Consider the following 26,211-nt stretch of genomic DNA (forward strand, 5'->3'; position numbering starts at 1 on the left):
ACAAAGGTAAATAAAATGACTTTATTGGATAGTAGTTTATTTCTTTAATCATAATACTATAGCACATTTATTATACATAAAATAAGGTATATTTTGTGTAGTTTTAGGGCTTAGAAAAATTGAAAGTAGAAAATTGTTTTATGGGGACCTGGGAACGGATTATTCTCATTTTAATGATTTCCTAGCTTGACGAACCGCAAAGTCGCGAGGGAACACAATGCATGAACAACAAATTTGCCCACCTATGTTCTGTAGTTAAGATTTCGCCGTGCGAGTTTGGCCAATAATGTTGTAGCTTAAAATGCTTAGAATGGCGCGTGTGTGCGTGTGGATGCCTGTGTTTAACATCAGTGTATTAGTATTGATACAGTATCTTGTTGAATGCGCTTACTGGTCTTGTCTTGCCTGAACGCGCGCATGCGCGTGTCCGCGCTTGTAATTGAAGGGGAGGGCTCAAGGAGAATGTCCATCATCCGTCAGGGAAGCGGCGCCTGGTCGCCAATTCACTTCGACGGAGACTCTCTTTTCGTTGGGTGTGAGCCATCCCATCCAGCGCGTACATCGATGTGCCTCCCGTCCCAGTCCACCGGGGTCCTCGTGCGTTTAGGATGCGTCCTCCGCCGCCTCCTCTCCATAGCGCGCCGTCCTCTCACCTCTTCCTGTCCCTCATAACGCTCCTTCACTGGGTACAGCCGGCTGCGCAAGCCGCGATTGGCCGTCGTGAGTCTCACTTGTTTACATTGAGGAATAGCTTTCATTCATGATTTTATTCTTCCACGAAGCCTTCACGAGTCGTCGCATGAAGGAGAGACGTTCATAACTATGCACGAACCCACGAAGGAATGATACTGTACTTTATAGGTAGCCTTAAAACAGCTGTATGCATTAAACAGGTCGGTTATTTATAAATTAACTGGTTACAATTGATTGGTTATTTATAAATTGACTGGTTACAATTGAAGGTAGACTTGGACACAAACACATAGTATATCTGTCCAGCCATCCATTTTTCGATCTGCTTAACCTCACATAGGTCGTGGGGGGTGCTGGAGCTGATCTCAGCTGTGGCAATAATTTTAGAGGTTCCCAGTTTGGATGATGATTGTAGTGTTTCACTGAGTGCCCTGTAAGACCTTTCAGTATGTTATCTCTGGTGCCCAGAACGAGCTAAAATACAGTGGAATTGAATAGTTATGTGTGTGTATCAGGCCACTGGGCCACAAAGACATTAACCAAGTCACCTCATCAGTATGTCTGATGCTATCATAAGTTCCAACTTTCTGCAGATGGAAGTGCCGCGATGGAGAGTTACGAGATCACCTATCCCGTATGGTTGCAGCCCCACAGGCACGACAGGTCTGCCAACAGAGAGGTAAGTCGGTCTCACCATGCAGGTTCAAGCCACAAGATGATTAAAGGCAAAATGACCCATTGTTTTTCGAACTTTGAGTGTCTACTGTGTCTTCCCAGCATCCTGCGGAGGCTAAGGTTCTCATCTCAGCTCAGGGCCAGCAGCTAGTACTGCATCTGGAAAGGAATCAGTGAGTCTTTTTTTACTTGCATAGACATTATGCATTGCAATTTTATAAGCATGTCTAGAGATGCTGAAATGATCCGCCCCTAGTCGGCTTATTACATGTTAATTGATGTATAGACACATGGATGACGTCAGGGCCTCCGTCGGTGCACAGATGGAGAAGACTAGTTATGTGTTTGAATGACAGTGGGTTGTGCTGTCAACCAATGTGTTTGTTTTTGCCTCACCGGAAGTCAGACTTATAACATCCTGCAATCGTTTAGTTTTAAGTGCTTTTCACGCCCAGTCTGTGTGATATTTCATTGAATAAGAATGCGTCTAATTAGATGGACTGTGCAGTACAAAGTAGCGTGGCGTGTTGTCGGTCATTGCTCTCGAGATGTCCCCGGTGACAACCAACACACAAATGCAATCAGAGATTTTATGAACATTAGGAAATGTTAGCTCATTAATGTATGCTTTTGGTCTCCATTCCTTCACATTCGCACTGACACACAAACCGAATTCACAAGTCATGACTCCAGGTTTTCCCCTGAAGGATTTACCCCCTATGGCCTATGTGGTACCTCCCAGCAGGTGGTCGCACTTTTTTATTTTTATTTTTTGGCGGGGATGCTTCATCAATCACTTGATGGTGTTGCTTCTGGATGTGGAGTGAAACACACACATGCAAAAAGGGAACATCTCACTTGATTACATTGTTCATTTACTGGCTAGGAAATTTTTGAAACTATTTTTGAGCAACTTCCCATCAATTTCCTGCAACCTGAATTGTTTCATATTCTTACTGGCTTCACCTTAAGTCGCTGATGTTATGGGCTTAACATAATTGCAGAGAAGTCATGTCGGAATATGTCATGAGTGTATTGGGAGCACAAGATGAACGCAGAACAGGGGTCACAATGGTGTATTTGCATGATACAGTGAGTGATGTTTAATGTTTTGGGAAGATTGAACATAAAAACATATAAAAATACATAATTAGACATTATTCATCGAACAATATGTGGTTTCGTGGCTGTAGTTTCCGTCTGAGACGTGTTCCTGATATTCAGAATATTGTATCAGACAGTGACCAGACTCCGTCAATTTATCTTCCCTTTCTGGTTTGTGTGTCTGCCAGGGGTTATCTTTTAATGAAAGGCAGCCATTTGGTTAAAGGTTGTCTGTTGTGTGTGAATTCCTCTGATGATTTGTAGAATCATTTATAAGAAAGGAAAAGGAAAATGTTAATAAAAAAAGTACATACTGTCCAGACAGATTTTTTTTCTTCAATTTTACTGTATGTTACTCAGTTTTTGTCAGTTTCTTTCAACATGTCACCCATGACATTCAGAATTACATACATTAACACTTGGTTTATGTCAATCATTACGCACAGCAGTCAGGATTTCCTTCAGCGAGTTTAGTTATTTAAAGTAGCATATACGGTCTGGCAACTATGCTTTTGTAAGTGTCATTGGACATAAATAAGGCCGTGACGGCCCGCCACTGGGTTCAACCAGTGGCACTCTGATTGATTGGCCACCTATCATGGTCAGCCAATTATTGTGTTGTGTGTGTAAGTATGTGATTGGCATATGCCTGTCATTGCTGATCACATAAAAAAAAAAAGGATCACCGACAGAATTTGCAGTCTATAAAGTAACTGAATCATATTCAATGTTTTATTATTTTCTGCACTTTCCATTTAATCTGATGTCCTGTTTTTATATCATGAAAGGATGGAAATTTGGATACAATGTTATTTTTTACTTAATCAAAGTCAAAGTCAGCTTTAGTGTAAAATATGCTAATGTGCATACATACAGCACAGATGAAATTAATGTCCTCTCGGACCCAGCAAGGCATTTATACTGTGGCTAAAAAAGACATACAATTGACAACAGACAATACATGTAATTTCTGAATGTAAAGTGAGGTAGTGTCGTATGTAAAGTGACGTAATGTAGTAGTGCAAAAACAAACAACAAAAAAAAGGGTTGAAGTGAGGTCTTGCAGAAAAAAACACGAGAAAGTAAAAAAAATAGAGTTCAGGATGATAGTACAGCTTGTACTCAGAGTTCGGTTAGTGTGGCAGTGGGAAGGGGCAGGGCTGGGAGGGAGTTGAGTCTCCTGACTGCCTGGTGGCAGAAACTATCCTTGAGCCTGCTGGTCTTGGCTCAGAGACACCGCAGTCTCCTACCCGATGGCAGCAGGCTGAAGAGGCTGTGGGAGGGGTGGGTGGGATCGCCAGCGATCCTGATGGCTCTGCGGGTGAGGCGGATGTTATAAATGTCCTGAAGGGGGGGAAGAGAGACACCGATGATCTTCTCAGCTGTCCTCACGATGCGCTGCAGAGTCTTACGGCAGGACACGGTGCAGGCGCCGTACCACACGTTGATACAGCTGGTCAGGATGCTCTCGATGGTACCGCGGTAGAAGGAGGTCGTGATGGGGGTCGTGAGTCCAACTCTTTTGAGCTTGCGGAGGAAGTACAGGCGCTGGTGGGATCTCTTGGCCAGTGATGCCGATGTCAGATTCATCAATGAATCAAAAAACATATAATTTATAGAGTCTTAGTGAGCAGATCCAAAATCGAAAACATAATCAATATCACTCATGGATGTGATAGAAATCGACAAAAGAACATCCTGATTGGAAAACCCCTGTTCAAAAAAAAAAACAAGCCCATTCACCTTTCTTTTCTTCTCCTCTGACATTCGCCTGAGCTGCGAGGACAAACATGCATATCCCGCTCGTTGGCTGGTGTCCTGCTTATTTGACCTCACGCAGACACACCGCTCACAGAATACATAAACAAGGTTTCAAGCCGGGCAAAATTGATGGATTTCAAGGTTAGAGATCAGACAGTAGGAGATGTGTTTCCTTGTTCACGGTTCACATTATGTTTAGTCTGCTCAAACGCCTGCGCTCTCTTAATGACAAACACGCGGTGCGACCGACCACGCCATTTCGCCGCGCAGTAAAAGCCTGTAAATCGTCCTCTGACAAGCATCAGCGTCCTGCCTCCCCTCTCCTTGTGAGCAGTGATGTCATCTGATACGATGAGAGAATGCGACCCACTGACCCTAATGCATTACCCCACATCCCCTTCTCTTTACCCCCCAGCCTTCATCTCCAAAGTAGCTTCGCGTTGACAACCCCCCCCACCCTCAACAGAAGCTGAACCAAGTCTTTGTCTCAGTGTCAAACAAGCCTAATTCAGCCAGCAATGTTCTCCTCAATCACAGCATCTGTCCTCATCCTGGACCCCATCCAAACTCTATAAAAACCCTGAAAGCTGACACATTTATTTGCCCGCTTTTTAATCGTCTTCATTTAAGAAGACGTGTGTCATCCAGTAGCGTAGAATTAAACTGAAAGGATTTTAGATACGCCTAAGTTTGGACTCAGAAGTCAATATGCTGTATGCAATGTCATGCGGTTGCAGAAATGCATGAGGTGTTTCGCCATTGTTGAAGACACACGAGCTGCCGTCTGAAAATGAAAATGGCGTCTGCTCGCGGGAGCTGGTCACGTAACCAAGCCACGTAACCACGACACGTGACCAAGTCGACCAATGGCGCGACCAATGGCGCGACCAATGGCGCAACCAATGGCGTGTATCGATATAAACATAGCAAAATGGCCGGCGGGAGATGAAAAGGAGCACCGTAGTAACCGGATTATCGTAATAACCATGAATCGTACTAAACGGAACTAATTATACATAAAAAGACTAGAAATGTGCACGGGAAATGAAAATAGTATCGTAATAAGCAGTATTATCAATATAACCGATATCGATATAACGAGACTTTACTGTATTTTTACTGGCTTTGTTTTTACAACAGTAACCAATTTCTATTGTCACCATACCCCAATTAAACATATGATTGTGGCAAACACACTGTTTCTCATTTAGAGCCAAATGTTAATCAAATTATCCTCCGAAGAAGTGATTGTATATTTTCATTTGAGCCGTATTGCGTATATGTCTTGCGTTGACAGCCTGAAAAGCCTGAACGATGGTGCAGATGCCACCATCCCAAAGGAGCAGTCCAGAATCATAAATGTAGAGCGCAAGAGTTACCGTATGATCATCCATCCTGTGTGATTATGAAAACAGCAGCGGGCTCAAACCCACCCAGTCACTCATCTATCATTTTGCCTATAATCCTGAAAACATGAGTGATGGCAAATGTTATGTGTGAGCTGAGCACATGCTGGGAATATTTCACAGAAATAAAAAAAAGTGTTAATGAGCAAACGGGGGGGGGGGGTACACCGTGACGGGGACACCAGTGTATGTCATAACAACTAAATGTTTGAAGTTTCCTGGTTGTCCAAGCCATCTGCCAACGTCTGCTTTCTGTCTATTTCCGGGACTTGCTTTGTGATTAGATCAACAGACAGCCATTGTTGGAAGGATATGTCTCCTTAAGGGCTTCTGATTCACTGAGAGCAAAAAGAAAAATCCCTTCTTTACATCCCTTGTCTTTTATCAGCAATTAAAAGGATTTGGGGGGTGGGGGGATGCGGTGGAACCTCTTTAGTTGAAGTTGCCTGATGTGGATTGCTAACTAGAATGTTCATAAAATTGGTTTGCTTGTTTGTTTTGTAACATTAATTCCAAAGCAATGATGGGGTGGATTGATGAAGTTTAAAGAGATGAATATCCCATCCATCACGTGGGTTACATTCGAGACAATTGCTGGTATGCGTGAAATCCATGGTATAAAAATATCCCACGGAAGTACACCCGATGCTTGATTCATAATATTGACGTCGCTAAATTAGTTTTTTTTTTTTTTTTTTTTTTTCGTTTTCTTCTTAATGTCTTTGATACAATGGATTCTGTTTGACAGGGACGCATGAATGTACTCGGCGTACAAATTGGCAGATATTCATTTTTGTGTTAGGTCAATTGTATTGACCATGTATGGGAATTTGACAGATCACACGACACCATCATGGCCATTCTGGCAGACGAGAGCATTCCCTATTACATGCCTCCAGGGCACCTGACGAATTGGTGACAGAATTGAGGAGACTATGAATCAGGTAATAGCAGGTCTAAGTCATGGTGTAACATGACTTTTAGTCAATTCTAGTGTGGGGTAGGCAGACATATTTAGAACTCCACAGACGTGCATTGTGGATGCCAACTATTTTGGTGGGCGTTGGAGGTTTGGGGCATGGGGGTTGTAGTTCCACTAGAATTGGAAGGCCGAGACAGTGGAGACACATCACCTGAAAGAGATGTTTTTGCACACGCCAAACTCCTAAAAGGATTTCAGCGTGTCTGTTTTGCACATCTCTCCTGCTCTGAATGTAAAGGTCAAGTGTGAAATAATTTCCAAAAATCCAGCGTCAGTTCTCTGTCTATTCTCATTGCGTCATAGCTGCAGATGGTATGATGGATATTCAGGAGGAATAAGAACTGGGTTATTTGGAGAGAAAAATAAGCAGCTGTTGAGCTGGAAATGTTGCAAACAGGAAGGCTGAGTTGATTGAGACAGCGATCTGGATGTGTTTCACATTCTTGCTGTAAATCTTTGAGATGGTGTGTTTTAGTATGCACACTGTTCATTATAAACAGGACATACTGTGAACGGTTTGGATACTGACTATATGCTTGTTCCAACAGTACATTCAATATTTGCGGTCAGATTTTCTTTTTTTTTTCATCCACTCATCCTCAATCTGGTCGCACATGTGCTGACGCCTATTTAAGATGACTTTGGGTGACAACTCCTCCTCACCCCTACAATAAAAAACACATTTGGAGCCAGCAAATAGTTATTAATTAGGTTAAAAATGGGGGGGGGGGATCGCAAGGCGAATGTGTGAAAAGGCAGGACTTGTTTGATTGTACAAAATGCTGTTCTTTACTTTTATTGGCTTTGCTTGGCTCTATATCTATACTGTCATTCCCTTCAATAGGATAAAGAAGCCGGTCCAAACAGTTAATTAAATAAAAGTTACAAAACTTGGAATGTCTTCCCTCAGGCAGCTGTTGACCCCTGGATATCAAGAAATATGGTACACTCCAGATGGAAGTCGCAGCTCCTTCTCTCCTGTCATCAAGGTAAGTTGTGAAACACTGCTGATGATGTATGGCAGTGGGGACAATATTAATATTTTTTTATTAATAAATACCCTCACAGCTAAAACAGAATTTTCCAGTTATATGGATGCCAGTGAGGAACAACCAAGCATGTAGATGATTGTTCATTCATGAGCTGCATGTTGATTTGTATTTATTTTTTATTGTGTTGTATTTTTTAATTATTTTTATGCTCTTCCAGGATCACTGTTTATACCACGGAGAGGTTTCAGGTGTAGATGGTTCCAGTGTGGCTCTCAGCACATGCTCAGGTCTCAGGTTAGAACCACCTCGATGCAGCTGCTTTCGAGATATGTTGTGATGTTACAACATCTTTATATTTGGACATGGATCACAAAAGAATGCTTAATAGATGACACTGTGGTTAAATTGTTTTTTGTTTTATTTTTTTTAAGTGTACACTTGACAAATTTGATCAATTTCCACTCAGGAATCAAAGCGCCAGCGTAATGCCTTTTGACTTTCCGGCTCAGAGAAATGGTTATTTATACCCAAGTAAAACATGTTGCTTTATAAGTATTTTTCCCTACCCTTACTAGTGTGTTACAATGCTCCCAGAATAAAAGTCTATTCATAAAAAGAAAACATGTCTCACTAGAAAATCCTCTCCCTGAGGCTTCATCTTTTCAGAGTGTTCAAGCAGGTCATAGGTGACAGACTGGACTCCGTATGATGACAAAAATAAATAGACCTCATATTACTCAGCCTGGATGTGGCTTACTGGAGCTCCCCGTCTGGAGCCTACCCTGGAGATGGCGAGTACCTGGTGGCCTGGGTGGCTGCAGGCTGAATAGCCAATGTGGGCCTCAAATTCAAAACGAGACCATTTTTGCAATGTTGATGCATTTTAACGATATGTAAATGGCATTGTCCGTCAATAAATTCCCTATCTTACTTATTCACACAAGGGCTAGAGCTGATCCTACCTCACTCAAGGGAAAAAGCAGGGTACACCCTGAACTGGTTGCAAGCCAATAGCAGGGCACGAGTAGACGCACAATGCGGCGTCAGTGTGCTAACCAGTTATCCACAAACTGTTGTTTTTTTTGTATACACAGTAGCTTGAAAACGCTTTTGCATTATACAACTTCCTTGGAATTGCGGTTTATAAAACGAAGTGTGAAATAACCTGTAAACTACTGACATTTTTATTGTGACTCATGTGTTGCAGTTGGTGTGGGGTCTCAGCTTAGTCAGGGGATTCCTGTTTTTTTTTTTTCTTCTTTTTTTCTTGCTTTGGCTCCAATCCTTGAGGCAATTCATGGCACAAGACAGAACACGTATCCATGTTTGTGAGAGTGTTTTGCTCTCTATTTCGATGAATACATGCATTTGAATAAAGCTTCTGAGACATTGCCGGACACATGGGTGGGTGTTAGATGTCTCCAGATGTTTAGTGCAGCTGCTTGATCTGCGGATGTATCGACAGTATGTATCTGACTAGTTAAATATTTTTTGTTTTTGTTATTGTGGATGTGATGATGGTTATTTTTGTTGTTGTTGTTGTTTATTTATTTATTTGCCTGGAAATTTTAGTCGGAACTTATCCCAAAATAAGCATACAGAATAAATAGGTTTTAAAATAAGTTTAACATTTCTCTTGGAAATAAAATGTTCAAAGAATAGACCACCAACATCTTGTATCAGGGATCAACAGCATCCCACACGAATGCCACTGTCTCAGGCCCAATAAACGGGACAAAACGAGGGAGGAAAAAACGATATGTCTGCCAAGTTACAGTTTCGGGTATAAATTAGTCTCAAGCAAGCATTCTGTTTCCAAATTCTTTGTGAAAGAATGGACTAGCAACACAGATCCTTCATGATTTGCAACCGCTGCATACAATTGTGAGCAGTGACTTTTTTTGATTTCCCTCAGGGGTCTAATTTCTCTAAACGCAAGCGTCAGCTATCTCATTGAGCCTGTTTCTACGGATACGCCTCAGCACGCCATTTTCCGAGCCGAGAATTTCCATCTACCTCCCGCAAGCTGCCTGCTGGTCGATAGAAACAGGGAGGCCCTTGGCACCTTCCTCCATGGGATGACATCAGCACCGAGGTTCAGGGTGAGTGTGAAGTGCTTGAAAAAAAAGACTGCATTACTGACACTGGAGATTTATTTTGTATCATTAAAAAGTGTTTTGTAATCAATCTATTAAAGGAACAAAGAGATCTGAGTCAGAATATGAAATATGTGGAGCTACTCTTGGTAGCAGACAATGCTGAGGTAAGATTGCTGTCATTATTTTACATGATATGTGCCTTTAAAGCAAAATATTTCATGAATGGTAGTTATTTTTTACTGGTTTTGTGGAACTAAATTACACAGATTGAAACCATCCAGCTCTTGATTGAGTCAAAGCAATTGTATACTTTTATTTGAATTTACTGTGTGCTTTTCAGTTGCATTTTAAAATTCGTGAAAATGTAATTTATTTCTGTAGTTTAATTCAAAAATCGAATCATATACTGTACATTATATATGGCAATACACTATCCCAAAATATGTTGTTGAATTAATTAGGCCTTCTGAAAAGTGTGTTTAAATTCATGAATCTTTCTGATTTTCACTTTTTGAATGACATCACTGAAATAAATACACTTTTCTCCAATTTGTAATTTATTGAGTTGCGCCTCTATGTTATCCGTCCGTCCGTCCGTCCATCCATCCATCCATCCATCCATCCATCCATCCATCCATCCATCCATTTTTCAGACCGCTGTATCCTCATTAGAGTCGCGGGGGAGGCTGGAGCCTATCCTAGTCGTCGTTGGGAAGGAGGCGGGGGACACGCGAAATTAGCTGCCAGCCAATCGCAGATATATGATTATTTATATTGCAGTATGTTGTAAAATATAAAGACAGACTATTACATGTGAAAAATACATTGCCCCATTTTGGTCTCAATTGCAACACTTTTAAAATTACATTTATCGATATATAGTATTACAAATAATACATTTCATTTATAAGCGCCTTTCAAAACTTTCCAGGATACTTTACAGTCACATACAGTATATTGTGTGTCCATATATTGAAATGTATTAGAAAACTTAAATACAAAATCCCATATATGCAAATATATTACTTCATGTATTGCATGATATCTTCCAATATATTGCAAAATATGTTTCTTTTGTAAGGGATTACACAAGAGCTATTTCCACAACCAATGTCATGTCACTAAATGATGAAAAGTGCAGTGAATTCCAATTGGCACCATTGGAAAAAGAAAGAAAAAAAATCTGAAGGATAAAAACGGGGCATATGACTGTTTCCTTTGCTGCTAACCATATGTGTTTGCGATTTTCAGTTTGACAAACATGAGAGGAGTCTCGAGAAGACGCAACTGAAATTACTGGAAGCTGCCAATTTAGTTGACAAGGTAACCCCTTTTGTCTAAATTGTAGCCACAACAAGTACTGTTGGCATCTTTGTAATCATTTGTTTGTTTGTCAATGGACCATACCCCCCTGCCCACCCCCCCACCCCCACCCCCCACCCCCCATACACACACGCACAGTACTACAAAGCCTTAAGCATCCGAGTGGCGTTGATCGGTCTGGAGGTGTGGACCAGCCAGGACATGATAAACGTGTCCGACAACCCGCACAGCACCCTGGCGGCGTTCCTGTCATGGAGACGCAAACAGCTTCATAAACTCCACAATGACAACGCTCAGCTCATCACGTCAGTGACCCGCCGCTTGATTTTAATCGCGGCAGTGAGAGTTTGTCATCGTAATGACATGAAGATGTTTCTTGCACGATACTTTGAGATCTCTCATGTCCCCTCAGCTACAGTAGTTAGTACGATCTCATTTTCGGGGCTGCACAGTTCTGTCCAACCCGGTTGTCCAACTAATGTGCACTTTGTATCACCAGGGGAAAGTCATTCCAGGGGACCACCATTGGGTTGGCACCTCTCAAAGCCATGTGCTCTGAATACCAGTCAGGTGGTGTGAACACGGTGCGAAACTCTATACCTACACTAGCTATACAAAGTTTTAGAGCTGGCAGTGGACTCTCAGGCTCAGGGCCATATTTCAGATTTAAAAAGATACATAAATGAATGAAATAGTCATGACACATGAAGGTTTTTTTTTTGCAATAAAATGTACCATACATTTAATAATAATAATAATACATTTAATTTATATACGCCTTTCAAAACTCTCAAGAACACTTTACAGTCAAAGGATAAGTTTTTATGCTGGTACTAAGCGGCGGCTACATGCGCCAGCGTTGACTCAATCCAGAAGTAACACACCTCTAACTCAAGCAATAACATTCAAATACACAATAACACTCAAATAAAGTAAAACTACTCGCCAATTGAGGATTAGCATTTAGTCAATCTAAATGCTAATCCTGAGAGTGAGGGTGAGAGTGTATTAGGAATTTGGGGTTGGTTGTGGGATGGTTTTAGCAAAAGGTGGGGTGTGCAAACTTGGCTGTCACCGCCATTTCTGTTTCCACCTTTATGAGAGCAGCACGCCTATTTCAAATGATAAGGATCATTTAATGCTGATTTTTATGAGTGTAATCTTTTAGAGACTGAAATCCAATTCAAAACATGAACTTTGAAATGTGTCTCTGCACCTGTGATTATGGAAAAGGACCACTCGGAGTCAGCTGTTGGCGTTGCCGCCACTATGGCACATGAGATGGGCCATAACTTTGGCATGAGTCATGACAGCGCTGGCTGCTGCCAGGCCAAAGCTGAGGATGGCGGTTGCATTATGGCAGCTGCTACGGGGTAACTACACTCAACTTTTTTTCCACATTGTTGAGTATACGGTACACTGCAAGGAAGTATGTTGCAAACGTTTAAAGAATCAATTACATCAAAATCATATTTCTTCCCCTGAAAGAAGAAAATGATCAATTGTGACTGAGACTGTCACAGTACAGAAAGTTTGAGGTGGGCAGCATGATGGCTGAACAGCTGGCACAGAGAGCCTGGTCAGCCCATTCGATTTTCGTTTCTGGACATTTACCTTTCCCCCACATTTCAAAAACATGTGTGTTAGGTCCACCTAAGACTCCAAATTGTCCATATATGTGAACGTGAATTTGAATGTTTTGTACAATGTATTTCTATTTCTCTTGTGTGCCGTCTCATTTCATTGTACTGGTATATGTACAAAAATGTTGTCTTGGTGTGAAATTGTTTTCATCCCATGCCTCTCATAGCCATCCGTTCCCGCGTGTGTTTAACACATGTAACATGAGGGATCTGAAGAGCTACCTGAGTTCAGGAGGGGGAAAATGTCTCTTCAACGAGCCAAACACCAGAGCCATGTATGGAGGACAGCGCTGCGGCAACGGCTACCTGGAGGATGGGGAGGAATGCGACTGTGGAGAAGAAGAGGTAGTGTGTTGGTATCAGTGCGCTATTTGTTTATATGATGAAAGGACTCACCAAAGACTTCCAACACAGGAATGTACCAGTCCCTGCTGTAACGCAAACAACTGCACTTTAAAAGCTGGAGCTGAGTGCGCCCATGGGGTCTGTTGTCATAACTGCAAGGTATGATCCTCCGAAAAAATGTCACGCGAGCAGTGTTCCTTTTCACATTCAATCTGCCCTTCTTGTTGTTAAAAGCTAAAAAGCCCAGGGGTGCTGTGTCGAGCCCCATCGGGCCAGTGTGACCTGGCCGAGTACTGCGATGGCAAGGCTGAGTCTTGCCCTGCTAACTTCTATTTGGTGGATGGCACATCGTGTGCGGATGGGAAGGCTTACTGTTACACTGGCATGTGCCTCACGTTGGAGCAACAATGCCGCTCACTCTGGGGGCGAGGTGGGTGACGCTTGTCCAAAATAAGGTTCATTATGGTACAACTATGGTGTTATGATTACACAAAAAATAGGCCCACCAGATGATATTTCCTAAGAAAAAAAAAAAAAAATTGTATCGTGTTACATTAGCGCCGTCTCGTGGTTAATTGCAGCATTGCGTGTTGTCGTTCCAAATATACAGCACAACCGAATAAGTGGTGATGGCTCACCCGATTGAGAATATTTTATTTTATTATGGTTGTAATGAGGAAGAGGTCTGTTTTTTATTGGTATTGTTTTTATTATTGCTATTATTACTATTATAAGTGGACAGACAAACAGTAAGTCACAGAGCACAGACAGCAATTACAGTATCTTATGTTTTCTGTACTTTTCTTGAAAGAAAAACGTTAGATTCATAAAACCAATAAAGGTTTGATAATAAATAAATAGTTAAATATGTAAATAAATAAATAGTAAAATAAGTAAATAGATGGATGGATGGGTGGATAGATAGATAGATAGATAGATAGATAGATAGATAGATAGATAGATAGATAGATAGGGAAAGAAATAGTATGTAAATAAGGAAATAAATAAATAAATGCATACATACATACATAAATAAATGTGAAACAAGACATTTGGGGTATATCGAAAAAATATTCCATGAAGATCTGTTGGAAGTTCAAGCAGAGGTCAGATGTTATCCTCACTGGCAAAGCCTCGGGATTTGTTGTTGGCCTGCGCCCAAGTTCACACTGCGACACAACTTCCCTGGGGCGTTTTTGCTATATCACAGGAGTCCCACATAGATCATTGAGGGATACGTCTGTGTAAGCTCTCAGTCGTACAGGAGTGGTCCATCGATGAGAAGGTTTCTTCAGCCGTCATCTGTACAAAAGTACTTTTCACTTTTGTACAGATGACGGCTGAAGAAACCTTCTCATCGATCATTGAGGGATGCCATCTGCATTCCATCAGGTGGTCAAATAACAAGCCGCGTGCGTGTATGTGCGCGTGTCTTTTACAGATGGTCGCCCTGCCCATGATGTGTGTTTTAAGAAGGTCAATGAAGCTGGCGACATGTATGGCAACTGTGGTAAAGATCTGTTTGGAAAATACAGGAGCTGTAAGGACAGGTGAGGTACACGTTACGCATATTGCTCTTTGACAAATGTAAACGTGGCAATAATATCATTTTTCAACAATTATATTTTCAGTGCTATCCAAACTCAATAATTTCATGATACTATTTCTGTGTTTGCGCCAGAGACGCCAAATGCGGAAAGATCCAGTGTCTGTCTTCAGCTTCCAAGCCGATTGAGAGCAATGCAGTGCGCATCGAAACCACAGTGAGCGTTGGCAACAAGAGGGTGCAGTGCATGGGAACACACGTTTACAAGCTTGGGCAGAGAGATGAAGAGGTGCAGGGAGACACTCTGGACCCTGGCCTTGTTATGACTGGCACCAAATGTGGAGATGACTCAGTAAGACGACAGTAATATCATAGCACTATGTATCGTCTGTCTTTTCACGTCAAAGTCCCTCCATAATGTTCGTTTATCACTTTCAATAGCTTTGCTTCAATGGCGAATGCCGAAACGCATCTTTCCTAAAAGCCGATGACTGTCATTCCAAATGTAACGGACATGGGGTGAGTTTTGTGTGATGATAAGTCCATTGGAGTATTTTCGAGGTACAAAAGTTGAAATAACTGAAGCCTGCTACGAGTCTCAAGTACAAAATTTCATGAGACAGGAAATTGTGACGCAACAATCTGTGTCTTCATTTCTCGCCAGCTGTGTAACAACAACCACAACTGTCACTGTGAGAGTGGTTGGGCCCCGCCTTTGTGTAACCAGAGAGGGTCGGGTGGGAGTGTGGACAGTGGACCTGTCATCAGTCACAGTGAGGCAATGTCTTTTAGCACGCATCAATATTATTTATTTGGAACCACGTGCCTTTCATACACTCTTTTCCCAATAGGCAACCTCCCTCCAGTTGTCCTGGTGCTTCCTCTGCTTTTCTTTGTTGGATTGGCTTTTGGACTGTGGTTTTGCTATAAACACAAACTCCAGTCACTTAAAACATCAGCCCCAATACCCGTGTTGAGGTATTTTGCGCTGAAATTGTCTGCTTGCATTTTCTTGACTTGTCCAAACAGTTTTTTTGTGCATGTGTTTGTTTTCTGACCTCCAGCAATTCAGTCCAAGTTGAAGACAAGCGCCCACATGCAGACGGTCATGTGAATGGTCACACCAACCCAATATTCTTGCTCAAGAACCAAGACTTGCAACAACAGGTAAAATCCCAAGTGCTTTGATATTTTCACAGGCTAGGTGGTGTGCAGTTGAATATTGGTAGCAAATGGTCATAGTGTCCTAGTAAGCCTTTCTCTACAAAGAACGTCTATTATGCCAATAAAATCCAAAATATTGTAATGATTGTTTGAATATTTTCAGAGGTTGACATGGGCATAGGTAGAGGTGTCCATTTGACTCTAATCACAATTGGTCCCAGTTTTCTGAGATGAGAAGATGTAACATTTTTGGATGTTGAGCCTTTTAGACCATCACACACACACACACACACACACACACACGCACGCACGCACGCACACACACACACACACACACACACACACACACACACACACACACACACACACACACACGCATGTACATGATTTCAACAAAATGTCAGAATATATTATTTAAAATAACTTTTTAATAATGCTCACCATTGATATTAATCCGTTGCTCATGATTGGTAAAAAAAAAAATCCAGCCAAACGATAGGAATGAAACTTGCCAGGTCCACAGGCGAAGTTACTGCTAGGTAGCCTGCACACTGCTCATTAGCTTGCACGCTTGCTTTCTGCTGTCTCTCACAGAAGTATATTGGTGCTAACGTTAGAATGGGGCTTGTCAAAGTGGCACTGATATTCAACTGTTTCATTCATGGTATTGTTTCATTGCAAATTAGAATCACAGCAGAATGTTTTCTCTCAAAAAAGGGGAATCCTACGGTCAATTCAACCTGAAGTGTACGATACTCCCCATTTTTTTAACTCGTCAGGCTTATTTAAAAGGGGCTTACCTGTTTCGACATCGACGGCCATAGGTCAGTATCATCCAATCAAAATTGCGCTTTCCGCCAACTGCCGCTCAAACAGGAAATGAACAGCGAAAAAGCGAGAATATGTATTTAGTTTTATCAGCGAGCCAGATGCATTCATCAAAAGAGCCATAGGTTCCCGACACCTGCATTAGAATGTTTCATCTCCTCCACATATTACATACAGAACGCACAACAAATTATTGAATAACTAGTTTTCAAATCTGAAGTCAAAAATGACTGTTATTGTGGTTTACATACAACAACTTGAAATGTTGGTTTGGACTTTAGCAAGCATCATGGTACTTGGCATGCTTGATTTGATTTCGTGGGCCGAATAAATTTATTTGCCGGGCCAGATTTGGCCCCTGTGCCTGGTCTTTGATCTAAAATGACTAGTAGTCACTGATGGAGTAGCCATCCAAAATATTTTATTTGGTAAGTTGACAGTATATTTTCATGTCAATGTAGCTACTCTCCAAGACCAACAGAGTCCACCAAGTACCGTCCATCCCCCTTTGAGGCGGACAGGGGTGGCTTCAGAAAGAGCCTTGGTCTATGTAACCTCCTCTTTACTGAGGGGAGGCAGCTTTTGCTCAGACTCGCGGTCTCCATCATCATCCTTTGACTCAGGCTCGTCAGCATTTTGAAAGAGATGAAATGCTTTGTGTGCGTTTTTTTTTTTTTTTTAATCGACCATGGCCGCCACTATAAAGTGATTGCGATAGAAACCTGTCCCAGGAATGAGAGTCATAAATATTTTCAGGTTTTTTTTTTATACAATAAAATGGTAAATGTTGAGAGCCCACTCGGCATGTAGGTCAAAGCGATTTCAAGCAAGCTGTTAGGTCCTGCAATGCACCAGCATCGGATTGATACAGACTCATTAATCTTGTCTCACTGTCTATTCTGGCACCGGAAATGGATAACTGGTGCCGTTCAATCACTTAAAGTTCCTGGTGGGCGTAACGAATGTTCGCATGAACTGATGGTGCATGACAAGCAGTCAAATAAAAGCACATTGTAGATTGTTGCCACTTTCATGGTTAGCATAAATGCTACATGGTTTACACGTATTATTACCAACGTACACTCCTGTAGCTCATTACAAAATGAGAAAAAATTATGAATATACAAATGTAAAATGGCCATTTTTATGTCCGAATAAATATTGTGTCCATTTTCTAATGGATGAGCGAGAAGTCAATGTATTAATTATCATGAAAGGTCAACTTGTAAGTAAAGGCAGCACCGTCAGGTGAAGCTAGCTCAGGAGGTCAGCACAGAGCCCAACCACAAATCGTAAAATGTATTCATGGCAAACCAAAAATGTTTTGAATTGCTTAAAGATTTCAGAAGATGGCGGGAATACTTTCATAATGACAAGGCTTTGTTGACTCAATGAAATAAATTCAATGTTCTTTGCTCACAACACCATGGCTTTAGGCTTAACACAACAACAGTAAACAAATGGGATTTTTGGAAAATAGAGGATATTAAATTGAAGACCATTGTGCATTTTTTTTCAACACAATTTGCCAGTTTTTTACAACCACTTTAGGTGGATTTTACATTATTAGCACACTTTCATAATGTATGTGTTTGTGTGTGTTTGCGTTGTGTGTGTGTGTGTGTGTGCGTGTGTGTTTTTTTTTTTTTCCCCAGAGAAAATCCTCTCCTCATTTAAGCCAAGCGTGTCCAACCCGGCCCAAACACATTTCTGTGCGTCCTGTCGTGAAGCCTCCACCTGTTCCCGTGTTGGTTTCACAACACAGCGAGTCTCTGAGTCTTATCCAGAGACAACCCTCACTGAGGAACGCTCCCCTCAGACCTGAGCTGAAGCGAAAGCAGGCTCCTCTGCCCCCTTCATCAGCACTTTCCCCCTCATCATGCCGACCAGAGCCTCCCAACAGGCCACCTCCACCTTGTCCTGGCAGCAAACCGGCAACGGTAAATTGTATTTGTCGTACTCACTCAAAGCCGCGCATGAGCCATGAACAGCATGTCTTTCCATTGTGACTCACAGCACCAAACGAGCAGCCAACTCATCACCACTGATGCACCGCTGATGGGAAAGACTGCTTTGGCGCCATCTGTTGAACATAAAAAGCCAAGCAGGTAAGTGATGACGTTTTAGCCTGCGTTTTAGCCTGCACCACGTTGTTTTTCCTTTTCTTACGCATTTTGTCATGGTAACATCAGTAGAAAATCTGCAAGGAATTGATTATCTTCAGATTGGATACGAATCAAGTATTGCATAGGCACTTAACTCATTCACTGCCAGACGATGTGCAAAAATGTGTCCACTCCAGTGCTAGGGTTTTTGTCATTGTCACTCGAATTCCAGGACCCACAGATGACAGTCACCCCTCGTTTATCGCGGGCTATACGTTCCAAAAATAGCCTGCAATAAGTGAAATCCGCGAAGTACAATGCAGTCACAAAAAAACTTTTTTTTTTTGTTTTGTTTGAAGGAGTGTTTCTCCGAGAGAAGAACATTGTTATTGGTAGTTGTCGGCACTCTTTCTTTTTTTGTCTTTCTTTTTTTGGAGAATAGAGAACAGCTCATGGAGCAGAATGCTCCATGAGGCAGTGTGTTTGATTTTATTCTGCTTTATTTGCAGTGTTGTTTCTTTTACTTTGTTTGTTTGCACGTTTGCATGCCATTAATAAAAAAAATAAACATTTTTTTTCTCTATTCTCAAAAAAAGAAAGACGAAAAAAGAAAGAGTACCAACAACTACCGATGACAATTTTCTTCTCTCTGAGAAAGACTCCTTAAAAAAAAAGTTTTTTTTTCCCTGAAAAAAAATCTGTGAGGCACTGAAGCCGCGATAAGTGAACCGCGAAGTAGCAAGCGATCACTGTATTGAGTTTTAAGACTTTCAATAAAGCATAAGAAACCTTAGACTCTCTTCTTTGATTAAAAAAAGTTCATTCTAAATTAAATGCATCTGGAGTTATCTGAGATTAAAATGAGGGTGGCTGTCCAAAATACAATGCAATACATACATGTTGGTTTATATAGTGCTTTAATAACAGCTGAAGCTGGAACAAAGCGCTAACATGGAAAAAGGGAAATGCTGCCCCTTTGTGAAAAGGAAACAACATTGCCAGAGGCCATGGCTAGCGCTTTATTGGCACCCAAACAAGAATAAACAAAATCCAAACAAATTCGGGAAAGGCGCTCTACGTCATATTTCCAATTCCCGAATAAATTTCTGAATGGCAGTGAATGAGTTCATGTATTTTTCATCATATTTGTTTTCCATATGTTGGCTTATCTTGATGGAGGCAGTTCTGTTTCGAACTTTTAGCTTCAAACTATTGTAAAGTTTCCTATTTTTTTTCCTGCACTGCTTTGGGACGAGCTATGTGGGGTATTCAATTAAGCAATTTGAATTTTGTTGTAGGCATTCTGTTTTTATATGTGATGCGTCGTTTTCTCGGGTTCACGGCTCTTCACTGTGTTAGAAGATGATAGTAAAATCAGCAAGAATCAAGGTGATGAACAGAAAGATTATTTTAATCTTGGACAGGAGACACATTGTGAGGTAGACGTAGGCATGCCATTGAGGTATAAGCTTCTGCTCTCCCCCCACCCGAGATGTTATTTATACAGAGTGCGGGAATGACATCATTTCAAAAGGGGCCTATCAGCTACAAAATAGAAGGGTGAAATATGATAGAAGGGTGAAATATGAGTCTATTATATAATATAATAGACTGAAATAAGAATGGTTGAATACGGTACACACTCCAAATAAACTACAGACATACACACACACACGCACACACACACACACACACACACACACACACACACACACACACACACACACACACACACACACACACACACACACACACACACACACACACACACACACACACACACACATATATATATAGAGAGAGAGAGAGAGAGAGAGAGAGAGAGAGAGAGAGAGAGAGAGAGAGAGAGAGAGAGAGAGAGAGAGAGAGAGAGAGAGAGAGAGAGAGAGAGAGAGAGAGAGAGAGAGAGAGAGAGAGAGAGAGAGAGAGAGAGACAACTTAGACAAATACAAATGAGTAGAAAATAAGTAACATTGGATGTTTAAGGATGTGCATATAAAATAGTTATATCTCATCTCATTTTCCGTACCGCTTATTCCTCATTAGGGTCGCGGGGGTTGCTGGAGCCTATCTCAGCTGTCTTCGGGCACGAGGCGGGGGACACCCTGAATTGGTTGCCAGCCAATCGCAGGGCACACAAAGACATACAACAGTCACTCTTACACTCACACCTAGGGACAATTTGGAGTGGTCAATCTGCCTGCCATGCATGTTTTTGGAGTGTGGGAGGAAACCGGAGGACCCGGAGAAAACCCACGCGGGTCCGGGGAGAACATGCAAACTCCATACAGGGAGGCCGGACCAGGACGCGAACCGGCGACCTCTGCACTGTGAAGCCGGTGTGCTAACCACTCGACTACCGGGCCGCCCCCTGTTATTTTTATATGTTATATTTATTTACAATGTATGTTCACAGCATACGTAATGTATGTACATCATAACTTCACTGGAATTGGGTTTGTCTAATTGAATTGAAATACTTGCATATATGAGATTCAAACTTAGTCACGCAACACACTATACTCACAAGTTCAAACTCAATGTCAGTGTTTTAGCTCAATACATTTTTAGTCACTAACACGTGTAGAGAGCAACAACATTCCCACGACAGCTGTTCCACTTTCCACTGGCATTGTTATTTAACCTTGGCTGAGGTCTGTGCTTCTCATGTTGCGTTGGCGTATGTAGTGTCATACTCCTTCCTGATTGTTGTCAAGACACTCTTCATCTTATTGTCTCCCCCTTTCCAGATCTTAAACCTCAGGGAGATATTGACCTTGTAATCTAAGATACTTGACCCCCACCCGCAATCCACCCTGGACCTGTGGACTACATTTTACTTGTGCGGTGCCCAAGTGGAAATACATGTGAATGATTTTATATGTTAGCAGTGGAAAGTCGCTGAAGTATTTATTTCAAAAGCAAAGAAAAAAGTATTATGAATGTTTACAGTTTAGATCAAAGATGGTGCCTCTAAAAGTGCTGATATCTTACATTAAGAGATGATCCAAGCGCTGAAATGTTTTTTGCTTCTTATTTGTGGTTAATATTGGGATTTTAACTGGACTGAAAGGGACCATGCAGTCAGGAAAGTTAATTTTGATGAGAGGCATGCCATAATTGATGTCTGTTATTATATATATTTTTTAAAGGCACTCTATATTTTACATGGGATTTTTTTTCATAACTTTGTTTTTAGACCTTTGTACATACAGTGAATGCTCTATAAATTAATCTTTTCACTCCAATCTACTGGCAGTGAGATTTTTGGTTTACCCCAAACCTTGGTTCTTAGCAAGAGCTTTATTTTTCATGTCTGCGAAACTTTCTTGAATTGCACCATCATTTTAATTTAATCAAATGTGGAATATGTGGAATTGAACATTCTATGTTGCTTGTCCTTCATGTATGTATCATTTCTGGGAGGTGTTGCAACGAGGAAGTGCCATCCTGAATGTACTGTTCAAGTCTTGATGACTTTGGAAAGCAACTGGTCTTGTAATATGGATACAAGGCCGCCATATTGTGTCTTCTCCAAAGATATATCCAAACTCAGGCACTGCAACATTGAATTTAAAAAATAAATAGTTCATGTTTCACATTCTTTGTCAACCTTTGGAAGTTTTATTGTTCACATCTAAATTGAAGAAAAACAATGTTTTTCAATGTCACTATTCAAGATGATTTTGTTTTCCTTTGTGTCTGCTGTTCCAGAAACTGTGCTCATTTTTTATTTATTTTTTTTGCCAACACACCAGGTTTTTTTTTAAATAATATTATATTGGTAACGTAATAATATGCTTAATATCGAGCTGAGGTTTAAGTTCAGAAACGGGTACAATGATTTATTTTTGTAGGTAACCTGTACAGTTGAATGCATTGCAAAATAAGTATCGTGCAAGCTTTTTTGGTCAAACTAAAAAAAAAAGGACACATTTAGAAATTTGTCAAAAAATCCATTTCGAGTCACTTTTAACTCTTATCTAATTAACATTTGCTGTTGAGCATTGCAATTATATTTAGATGAAATTCATAGGTTTCACTTTTGCAAAATACACTGAATAAAATAGTCGTCTTTGGGCTTTTCACTTCCAGGGTCGCCACAGCCAATCAGTGTCCTCCATTTTCAGAGAAACACACACACACACACACACACACACGTATACACTTATACACTTATAAAGGACACATAAGTATATCTCGAAGACCTTCAGTAGAAGTAATTTGACACTTGGGAACACTTGACTGTATCAGCAGACAAGTTTAATTGCAAGCCTCCCCTCCCGCTGACCACAATTAGTCTGATTAGTGTGTCACTTCCTGGAGTGATTCATTTATAAGAAATGATGATTGGCTGAAGGCTGAAACACCCCTGCCTTTTCTCGCAACAGTGGCACACAGCCAGGGGGCAGTAAAGAAAGGACCAAGCCCCACCGAAAGACCTGATTATGTTTTTCACTGATGAGGTGTTGATTATCTCAACCTTTTCGAAAAATTTGCTCTCTGATTAAAACTCGATTAGTTTATTTTATTCACCCAAATGTCTTTCTCTCTGCTTTCTCTTTTAACTCATTTTGCTAACTCGCTGTATAAAAGTAATGGAAGTTATTTATCCTTTCGATGCGGCCCGGTACCAAATACCGCCGACAGTGCCGGTCAGTGGCCCAGGGGTTGCGGACCCCTGCTATAGACTAATAGGGCGCAGACACTGTTGTAGCGTACTGTTGTCTTATTACCCTTTGGACATCAGCGATTCCGGCCAACACTAAATGCATTTCTTCTTGCGCTCAGTCAGTGTTTATGGCCAGGTCTCCTCTCCAGGGAGTGAAGGTGGCTTATATAGTTGAGGATTGCTCTCAATGAGATGCTTTGCTTCAGACAAAGAAAGGTCAACATCAATGATTCATGAGAGGCAAAATGTCACAAGCAGGCGAGGCTGTCGAAAAATGTATTCTGGGTGGACTTTTCTATCTGGTGCATTTGACATTTTGACAGCAGCAAAAAGAAAGAAACCATCCTCTATCCCAGATCCAATCCGATAACCAGCTTCCATTCGCAGTGTTTATGGTTGCTGTTGTCTTTTATGTGACAACTCTCCTTAGCTACGTTCAGATCAATGAACAACAGACAGAGAGAGAGAGCGAAACCATTGAACGGTCTCCATGTGAGTTCAGAGGAAAAGCCCTAATGAGAAAGCCCAAGGGATGCCCTTATAAAAATATATTTAATGAACTAATGCCAGCGGGGGATCTGCCGCTCATTTATGACCCGGCTCGTGTGTCACCTAAAGTGTTTGACAGACGTGACCGATCAGGAACACTCATTAAGGATGACTTTATTCTAAATGCTGGTCACTTGTACATACACAAATGCAAATACAATGTGGCCGGAATCACAGAGCCTCCACAAGCACAATTCATTGAAAAGTACAACTCCTAAGAATTACTATTAACATCCAATCGCAGCAAACAGAACAAACTATCATTTTTTTCTCCTATGTGCGTTGTTAAAAAAACACTTAAATAGTAAGTAGCTTTCATTGCAGGCACATTTTACACTTTGTCTCTTGTCCTGATTCAATATTTGTATTTGTACAATAGATCTCTTTTAGCTGGGTAGAAGAAAGTGGCACGTCCTCCTCATGTGGGCTTAACTGTCTACTTTACACACATGTTTACATTTTTCAAGCAAACAATTAAAAAGATGTGTTTCACAGATAGTACTACGTTACATTTAGTTAGTCTCCAAAATACGAGCACAGAATTGAAGTCGTGAAAGAATGAAAGAGTCACAGGGATCATTCTCAAGGTTATCTGGTTGTTAATTTCTCTCCTGGTGGTCCTGATGCTCCCACGGCACCGGGTCATTTTCATCCAAATGTGATCCGGACTCTCTCTCGTGCCAGAACTGTTCTACGTCGGGCAGGACAAGCCCATCTTTGTCGACCTCGCTTCCTGTGGATGTGCCGTGTTGCATCTGCTCATCTCCGCTGGTTCCCGGCTTGGCGTTTGATGACGCGAAACTCCTCTCGCCCCTTTGCTGGCCGGACGTCTCTGGTCTGGGGCAGGGCGACTGGAGCGAGGTGGGTTTGTGAGGTCCGGGTTTATTCTTGGAAGGAGGTTGCTTGCGTAGGGTGAGGCGTCTCCAAAAACCGCGGTAGCCCTCCCGGAACTCTTCGGAGAGGGAGAGCACGATGAGAGGGTTGACCAGCGACAGCGAGAAGGTGAGCATCTGAGCCGAGAGGGCGATGAGGAGAGGCGGGGAGGGGATGGAGCTCTGCGGTCCACCGGCTGCCGAGTGGCGCTCCCAAACCCACACCACCCACTGCGGCAGCCAGAGGATGGCGGTGGCCAATGTGAGATTGAAGAGCATCAGGGTCAGCCTCCTGGACCTTATCTGCGTGCGCAGATTCTGAGTCTTACTGGAGCGGCGCTGGCATTGGCCGTAAGCCTTCCAGAAGTACATAAGGGAAAAGCTGAGGGGGGCGCAGTAGACACCCAGCGGGTAAGCCTTTGTGTACACAGACATGAAGTTACGTGCTTTGGGGGGTACCCACTGCACGCACATGAGCCCGTGGAGCCCTTGTTGCAGCGTGGCAAAGAGCCAATGCGGGACGGGAGCGGCACATGCCGACATCCAGATGAAGAACGGTGCCACCAGGATGGAACTCAGGTGGATGCTCACCTGCTTGGTCGGGTTGGACACGTAGTGGTAGCAGGCTTTGGCCATGACGGCCACCGAAAAGCTCTTGGCCGCCATGCACGAGTGGAGGAACCAGTCGGACGTCTTGCACACCGCCCAGCCCAGCGTCCAGCTGGCTTTGGAGTAGGAGGCGGCCCTGAACGGCACGCTGAAGAGAAGCACCAGCCCGTCGGCGAACGTCAGGTTGAAAATGAGTGAGTTGATGAGGGACAGTTTGCCCTTGTGGGCGTTGGACAACAAGATGGCCATGGCCGTGAAATTACAAGCCGAGCCCAGTAAGCAAATGATGCCCAGGACCGCCGGCACCAGAACCCTGAGCTCGCCGGGGTCCAAATGCTGGAAGGAGCCGCCATCGTTAAAGGACCACCTGCTTGAGGAGCTGTTCATCACCGTCGAATTGTTCTGGGTAAGTTTGTTCATCTTTCCCCTCCCCAAAAAAAAGACTAAATGACTACAAGAAAAGCAAGAAACAAGCCTGTATCTATTATTTTGTTTTCATGAAATAAAACCAATTGAATGTTGTCGTATCGATCAGCAGTGATCCCGGGGGAGCTTCTGTCTGTCTGCTGATTTATTCCAAATAACGATTGTGCGGCTTGGGTGGCGACTTATAAAGATGTTTTTTGAATGGCAGCTGGCGCCCAGTTGAGAAAAAGCAGTTGACGTCGATCTCGTGGGGGCAATTAAGGAACCCACACAGCGGTGGGGAACATCTCGCACGATTTAACACTTTGTGGTCAGGATTGTGTCTGCACTCAATCCATTCTATTTCTGTTTTACTTTTATTTCGAGACAAATTATATATTTCCAGACAAAATAGCATACATTCAGGACAATATATTA

General features: G+C 42.1%; 2 protein-coding genes across 3 annotated transcripts; one reads left to right on the plus strand and one right to left on the minus strand.

Annotated features, from left to right (window-relative positions):
- Nucleotides 1-331: 331 nt before the first annotated feature.
- On the plus strand, nt 332-22,277 carry adam19b (ADAM metallopeptidase domain 19b). 2 transcript variants are annotated; one of them, XM_088989669.1, is made up of 23 exons: nt 332-720; nt 1,287-1,372; nt 1,471-1,541; nt 7,532-7,610; nt 7,831-7,907; nt 9,529-9,715; nt 9,811-9,876; nt 10,964-11,035; nt 11,174-11,340; nt 11,535-11,619; nt 12,269-12,408; nt 12,846-13,023; nt 13,093-13,182; nt 13,258-13,453; nt 14,465-14,573; nt 14,705-14,921; nt 15,011-15,088; nt 15,234-15,342; nt 15,421-15,547; nt 15,634-15,736; nt 18,217-18,501; nt 18,578-18,669; nt 20,713-21,410. In XM_088989669.1, the coding sequence occupies exons 1-23, from the start codon at nt 609-611 to the stop codon at nt 21,089-21,091; spliced, it is 3,105 nt and encodes a 1,034-aa protein (XP_088845795.1). In that variant the 5' UTR covers nt 332-608; the 3' UTR covers nt 21,092-21,410. The 2 variants fall into 2 exon arrangements, with proteins under 2 accessions (XP_088845795.1, XP_088845796.1); XM_088989670.1 differs by lacking the exon at nt 20,713-21,410 and adding an exon at nt 21,417-22,277 and having other exon boundaries at nt 344-720.
- Nucleotides 22,278-23,959: 1,682 nt separating this feature from the next.
- On the minus strand, nt 23,960-26,160 carry gpr151 (G protein-coupled receptor 151). Its single transcript, XM_089017491.1, has one exon. It carries the CDS (start codon nt 25,786-25,788, stop codon nt 24,487-24,489), a length of 1,302 nt encoding a protein of 433 aa, XP_088873617.1. The 5' UTR covers nt 25,789-26,160; the 3' UTR covers nt 23,960-24,486.
- Between the last annotated feature and the right edge of the window lie 51 nt (nt 26,161-26,211).

The sequence above is a fragment of the Hippocampus bargibanti genome, linkage group LG02 (assembly GCF_051943395.1).
Source record: "Hippocampus bargibanti isolate YZ-2025 linkage group LG02, ASM5194339v1, whole genome shotgun sequence".
In the NCBI taxonomy this organism is placed as follows: domain Eukaryota; kingdom Metazoa; phylum Chordata; class Actinopteri; order Syngnathiformes; family Syngnathidae; genus Hippocampus; species Hippocampus bargibanti.